The following is a 7,495-nucleotide window of genomic DNA, read 5'->3' as shown; positions in this document are numbered from 1 at the left end:
TATGTACTATTTAAGTCACTTGGTAGTATTTGGCCAGATTCTCTTATCTGAAAACCCTAACAAAATAAACATCCACATGATGCTTTAGGCTTAGTAGATGTATCTATATATTTGCCTGTATTCAGTTCAAATAGCCCAAAAAAATGCAAAGCACATCCACCTTGAAATTGTTACCTAAGTAGCATAGATTCCATTGTCTGAATCCAAATAAGCCTTGCCGTCTTTAGGTCAAGGCCAGGAGGCTCTGCTCGAGCGTCAATGGAAGTGAAAGCTACTATAAAATTAGTGAAAAAGGAGCCCCCTTGAGGACTTAATTTTTTTTTGAAATGACCAGTTAAAAAGGGAAATCATTTGCTATCTATGAAAGTTTGGAGGCTACATTGTTATAAGCAAGGTCTATTTCCTCCTCTGTCATCTCAATTGTTTCATCGCTGTCATATCCCGCTGCTTCACTTGCTAAGGTTTTTGTAGAATAATCATCTTTAACCCCGAGTTCCACCTCATAAATTTGTTTACAGGCTTTAGCCTGTTTGCACAGATCATCTTTTGAGGCCAAAACCAAAACATTTTCAGTTGCCTCAAGCTTCACTAGCTCCTCAACCACACGAGGAATGAAGTTCCACTGCTCCATTATTTGCCGGACATCCTGAATACCAGACACAAACATAGTGAAGCTACAACACGGGGTATAATAATACCTAATAATAGTATAATACCAACCCTATTTGCAAAGTGGGCGTACAACATATGACAAACAAGTCCATCATCAATATGGGGTATTGATCTCACATCTTATGGTCATTGGAACAAAATCACTTTAAATGATTGTGACCAGATACTATCTGCTGTAAGGTCAGGAAGGTTGCTCCGGAAATGCAGACAAGTGCAATATTCATAGACTACAACTTCATCAGCAACAAAATTTATTTTTAGGGATGCGTCCAGAAAGCAAGTAAAACAGTGCCACATTGACATTTGAGAGACTCATCCACTAATCAATGCTGATTTGAAAACATTCATTTTTAATGATATGACAAAGAATCAAAACAGTTGGTTTGAGTGATGAAGGGGGAAAAGGGAAGAATAAATATCTCTAGCAATGAAGTCAACAGCTCAGAAAAGGTAGGTGACAAGTGAAAATACAAGAATTTCAAGTGATAGAAAATAAGCTTTCCTCATGTATGTTACATAACAAGTGCGTTGCAACAAAATGATATATAAATGATGTTTCCTACTTTCCTTGATTGGCAAAGGGAGCAGTGATACCAAATAACTGTAGGATTGGCATATGGTTTTAACACGCAGCCAAGACAAGCATTTTCACAAAAATGGGTAATCCTATCAGATCAGCCAGGAAAAAAAAACAAATCTCCATGCCCTTGTTGGCTTCTGGGTAAAATTATATGTTGGGACCATTTAGTCTCCGTGTAGTGTACACTAAAATAAACTAGAAGAGTGGAGTTGCTACCAATCACATCCTACAATTCTTACTTACCCAGAAGGGAGCACCGTACCTGCTTTTGTTCAAGAGAGACAATGGCATCTTGTAAACAAGTCAAGATCCCTCCAGCAGCAATTTGCTTAATTTCACTTGGCTCAGGCTGTTGAATATAAATTTTCTTAAAAAATCAGATTTTACGTAACACATATTCCTAAGATCTGTGACAAATGACAATTATTGAAAGCTAGCAGATGGCCTTCATAAGTGCAAACTCTTAGTGAATTAAATGCCTTCACAAATCCAAAATGCTGCTCATATTTACAAATTTTAAAAAAGTTCAGTTTAAAACCAGATTAAAAGTACTATTAAAAATATGTACAAGATATAATCATTTGACGTAAAGATATCAATAGAAGAAATGAAGATCCACATCATAGTTGGGGGGAAACAGAGAACGGAACTTAATGAAACCTGAGCGTGTTCAAGTTCACCAATTTACGAATTAAATCACAAAACAAAGAACTTTCAATATAAGAATCAGTGATTGAGGATCGAACCAAAAAATTCAACTTACTTTCTCTTCTTGACTCTCTAGCCAATAAATTGTTTTATTCAAATCATCGATAGCCCACTTCTTCACTTTATCAGGAGAAAACCTCTCTGTAACAGTATCTGAAGCTTGACCTTGCTATAATATGCCACAACATAAAGATAAATGTTAACAATATTAATGATGGTGAAAACAGCAGTAGGAAGAACCACATAAAAACAACCAGCACCACCGTAAATGATGTAAGACAGTAAGAGCTGGAGATCAACAGCAAAACTACCACACAACTTACTTTCTCTCTCATGGAATAGATTATTCAAATCACCAAAAGCTTCTTTATTATTCACATTAACTAATAGCAAGCTAGCATCAATATTAGTTGTACTTGCAGTAACAGTAGTTGCTGACACTATTATGCGCCATGAAAGTCCTCAGTATCGATGACAACATAAATTGAATCCCATTACAATGGAAGCAATGTACAGGAGCAAACTCGTCACTCAAATATTACCTTCGAGGACGCAGAGGCAGTTGACTTTGATTGTGGCCCTGTTTCCACTTGCCTACGATTCATTTTAGGAGCAGAAGCCTTTTGATCTGAGAGCACAGCTTAAATTCAGTATGTGAATCTTTTATGCAGAACAACAAATAAAAAAGTAAAATAATTAAAATAGTGTTTGATTTCAGTGGCAATAAACAGCATCCTATGTCAAAAATGAAATAAATAGAAGAATTCTACATGCAAGCAAGACTACTAGTGTATAATTGTATATGCATATATGCATTTGGAAAACCACATTCTTCATCCATTTCGAGAACAAACATGACTTTATTGAGCCTAAGGATATTACCATTAAAACGAACAAGAAAATTCTGTATTGGAGCAAGAGATCATTCACAGCAATTCCTTCTGGTGCCGGAAAGTGAAAGGTCAATTATTTCCATATTCACATATAACGAAAAGTTTAACAAACATGTAATTTTGATGTCTATTGCACGCCTTACTTGCAAAGACCAGGATTACAAGGTTAGCCAAATTCTATCCTTTCCAACAGAAATCCTAAAATTCTATGACAACTTAGATCCTTGAAAGAGCCAAATGATAGTAGTATTTATTTCCCACCATGTGAAGCTCTATGATCTTCATAATTTCAAATAATTGATCTGATCCACTTAATGAAAAAGATGGTTTGACCATAAAATCAAGTTGCAGTGCCTCCGGCCTCGTCTCTGTAACAGAGGATAGGTTTCAAGTAGGCTTCCTGTTAGGAACTTGTCTATCAACAAATCAAAAACTGAATAACCAAAATAAATATAAAATATAGAGAATCAACTAATTCTTATATAATGCAACATGAAGTTTTTCATTAAACGGAAACTGATGATCTAAATAATTACCTCACTCTAACCTGCAGCAAAACAAAAAGAAAAAGGAAAAAACTATCTTACCATGTGTCTCATGGGAAACAATGCTTCTCCGCCACGGCTTTCCAGCATGCATAAGGTAGCTATCAATATCTACAAGCTTCTTTTTAGAATAACACTTTGATATCCAATCCTGAGGAACAAAAAGGGGAGAAATTAAGATCATTACTGAGCCTTATTTCATTAACATCAAATGATTGAAAAGAATCAAGTTCAGGGTTTGCTTCCAGTGAATACAAAGAACTCTCTACAACCTTGTCAGCTATCAAGTCAAAGAACACTCCACAAACCCAAATAAAAAATGGAAGCATTTTCCACTGATCTCTTGAACCTGTCCCCCAGTCCAGTACATCAGATTCTAAAGCTCCTTAATAAAGTAGAATTATAAATATTATCAGATGAATGACAGCCATCAATAATCTTGTCCAGAAGGAAATGAAACTTCAGAAACTAGACGCTCAATGAAAATAATCCACTCAAAGATGGGAAATGATGTTTATTCAATAAAAGAAACATATAGGGAAGATGACATTCAGACAATCACTGTCAACATAACAAACAATGACAAGGAGATGTCTACTTATGGCTACAATATTTTAAGAGTCTCGGCTATAAAACGACTATTTAAGAAAAAGCTTCACAATTTGGGGCCTGAAATTGCCGGGTTGATGTAATGGGTTAGAGAGATATTTAGGACTGAATTGAGAAAATGCTTTATATGATCTTCAAAGCAATAATACTACACTTCTGAATAGCATGACAATTACAACATTCTACACAAAACAAACACAAATTGAACACTAACACTTTCTCAAAAAGAAAAGAAAAGAAGAAAAGACGAGAATTCCCAGAGATTTTATCAGATGCTCTCAAAGGGGCAACTTCTCACTGATCAGAACAAGGTAGGAAAAGAAAGGTAAACTGAGAGACATCATATCAGAAATTAAGCTTTCATTATGAATATTACAAAGTAGATAAAAATATATCGCAAGTCATGCACCAAATAAAGTATGATTGACATTTAAATTGAGCTTTAATTATAAATACCATAAAGTATATAATGATATATAAGCAAGTCATTGACCAAAGAGAGTATCAATGACTCTTCCTTATAATAAGGCTATAAATAAAATTTCCTCAGCATATATTCCCTGACAATCTTAATTAATTCCCATTCAATTTATCAAGGGGTAGGCATCAAAGCATGACATGGAATGAAAAGAAACATTGAATTAACAATAACATAAGTCATCAATGAGTACTTGCAGGATATTTTCCCTCCTCTCATCCTCTTTTCTGAATTCTCCTAGTGATTAATCAAATGTCTGGTTATCCATTGATGGGAATGACGGATTAGTTGCATGATAGCGTATTTGTAACTAGATAAATACCTTTGAAACAATTGTCCCACAATCGCCCTCAACTTGCCGAAACTTCGGGGTGCCTTGAAATGCACAAACCAAGAGTGTACAATCATCGTTCCAATCAGGCTGATATTCAGCTCCCATTGCAAGTGCCTGCGACCGCAATGTACTTCGCTCAGGATTAATAAAACCTGATAACACAAATATAACCCCTTCCTGTGTGGAAAACGGAGAACACATTAGTTCAATCTTCAGACACCATCGGTGGAAGTATAAAAGTTTTTATCATATTTTTATCGACAAATACAATACCAAAAGCTTGGAAAAATCTGTGGTACTTGAACTAGAAGCAGCTTGTTTTTTACGTTGTTCAACTTCCGATGAAGGGATACTCCTGGCAGTATTGCTTTTACCAGCGTTCTCTTTTGAACTCGTCCATAAGGGAAGATTTCGCTTCTCACTCTTTTTGGAACAAGACATGATGCGAATTCCCAATTTATTGCCTAAAAAAATCAATTATTTCAAATTAATATCCAAATCTGAATAGCATTGAGACTATGTTAAACTTCAAACTATGAATAGGAACACAAAAAGTTGACCCAAAAGAATGAATTCAGGATGAACTGAGATGAGGCAAGTTAAACCCTACAATCATTACTCCATATTTATAGTCTCGTACATGAATGTTTTACGCCTAAATTTCATAATGCTTTTCTACAATATCTAACCTAAACCGTATATTTCCAACTAGAATAACCAAGAAACGAATGCATCATCAATTTGACCTTGATAAGCAATCCCGTATAAATCAATTACTAAAAACCACAGTGCAGCAACAAGAGAACGAACAAGAAGGAAACGGAGTTTACCTCGTCGTCTCACTCTTTCACTGCATCTGTCGTGACTCGTGCGAACTGTGAAGACTTCGGCTCTGTGCACTATCGCAAGCTTCAAACGGTCAAAGTTTGATGGTGACGGAGGGGTTTATCGGGCATAAAGAAATATAAATCATGTGGGCCTTTTGCATACCAAGAATTGGACCTACAAATCATGAGCTATAATTTTGGGTTACCATATAGGTATCCAACTCTTGTGTTAGAGGCCCATCAAGCCCAACATTATGTTTGTGGCTATGGTAGTCCAATCCATTTTGTTCCTAGATATTGTAATGGTGTATATACGATGATTCATTCAATTTTTTTGGGTAACTCAAGACGACTCAGTCTAATATATCCTGTTTGTTCCTAGAGAGTGTAAATCTCGGACCGACAAAATAGTATGCACCGCAATGGCGTAAGACTGAGTCGAAATCCATGCGGGTGAAATGATACCCGTAATCTCTCCCCGAAAGTGGGTCCCAAAGCCCACAAGATTACTAAAATCTTGGAGAAATACTCTTAACTAGTTTGAATTTTTGACTTTAGTGGCATACCGACATCTACCCAAAACACAAAAATATGACCAATTGAGCTATCGCTCCAGACACTGAATCTTTAATTTGTCATGCATGCATCTTCTCCAGTTTGCAGCAAATTAGCATAAATTAGAAGACCAAGTGGTTTCTTGGATGGGTGACCATACACGCACTGAAGCACAGTTGACATACAGCACACTACTGACCTACCCTCTCCATATACCATATACAAGACTTTTGGATACTCTCTTATATTAATTACCCTACTTGTGTATAGTTGCCTACATGCCCTCTAGATTCTAACACAACATATAAGTCGCCGGTCTTTATACATGTAACTTGGCCAACTTGCCAAGTATTCTAGCACTTGGGACACGCACTAAAAGTGGAGTTAAGGTCAAAGTATCGTAGATGGAGATATATGCAGTGAGAACTGTAGGCAGTTTCCCGTCTCACCGTCTAATCAGTTTTCTGAATTCAAAAAACAACGTGACACACGCTGAAACAGACCAGACGATGATGAGACACACTACCACTGCCGGTACCCGAACAAGTAATTGAGGCCTTTTTGGTCCCTACGAAAGGTGTGAATTGCAATTTTTTTTCTCATACTGTGGTCCCTCGTGATGGCTTAAAGCCCATTTCCATCGTTTTCAAAATTTTAATTTGGAGATTTTAGTGCTTCAAGTCAACACTACGGACACCATTACAGGAAGAAGTACACCGACCACACCAGCCGCAAGAACCGTATGAATATGAAAGAAAAGCACAAAAGTTCATCTAGGATTGATGGACATTATCAAATCATAAATCTCTAGTACATATGTGTTAATGTAACTTTTGCTAACAAAATAATCCAACTCAACTCTGTCACGTAATGTTTAGAAGTTTGAAGTCATTCGGACAATTTCCCAAACAATCAACCAATTTACTACGTGGACTGACACTTGTCAATGTAGAAAATATTTTTTTTATAAAAAATTAATTAAAAAAATAAAAAACACCACCTCATCTCATCTTCTTCTACATCTAATTAAAAACCCTACACTCTAATTTCATGTCAACCACCGGTGCTCGTCACGTGAACAAAGTCACAAACTAACAAATTGTAATGCAAATAAGGTAAAAATCAATAATTGTCTCCTTAATTACTTTAATTAAAAAAAATTAGGTGACGACTTGCGTATTCCTTAATTAGATATCTTGAATTAATCATAAATACGTTCTCCTAATTTTATCATTCATCGAATCCACAAATAGTACTATAATTCATAAATATCAACACAAATATACAAGGAATA

The 7,495-nt window shown here is 35.9% G+C and overlaps 1 protein-coding gene across 1 annotated transcript; it reads right to left on the bottom strand.

Annotated features, from left to right (window-relative positions):
- Window positions 1-144: 144 nt before the first annotated feature.
- LOC119990696 (DNA-repair protein XRCC1-like) lies at window positions 145-5,747 on the bottom strand. The gene is made up of 8 exons (XM_038836753.1): window positions 5,650-5,747; window positions 5,093-5,283; window positions 4,808-4,996; window positions 3,441-3,549; window positions 2,503-2,588; window positions 2,016-2,129; window positions 1,515-1,601; window positions 145-646 (listed from the first exon to the last, which is right to left on the bottom strand). The coding sequence occupies exons 2-8, from the start codon at window positions 5,258-5,260 to the stop codon at window positions 359-361; spliced, it is 1,041 nt and encodes a 346-aa protein (XP_038692681.1). The 5' UTR covers window positions 5,261-5,283; window positions 5,650-5,747; the 3' UTR covers window positions 145-358.
- Between the last annotated feature and the right edge of the window lie 1,748 nt (window positions 5,748-7,495).

This window comes from Tripterygium wilfordii, chromosome 22, assembly GCF_013401445.1.
Source record: "Tripterygium wilfordii isolate XIE 37 chromosome 22, ASM1340144v1, whole genome shotgun sequence".
NCBI classification, from domain to species: Eukaryota; Viridiplantae; Streptophyta; class Magnoliopsida; order Celastrales; family Celastraceae; genus Tripterygium; species Tripterygium wilfordii.
Note: the sequence above shows the minus strand (reverse complement) of the source record. Positions and strands in the feature narration are given on the sequence as shown.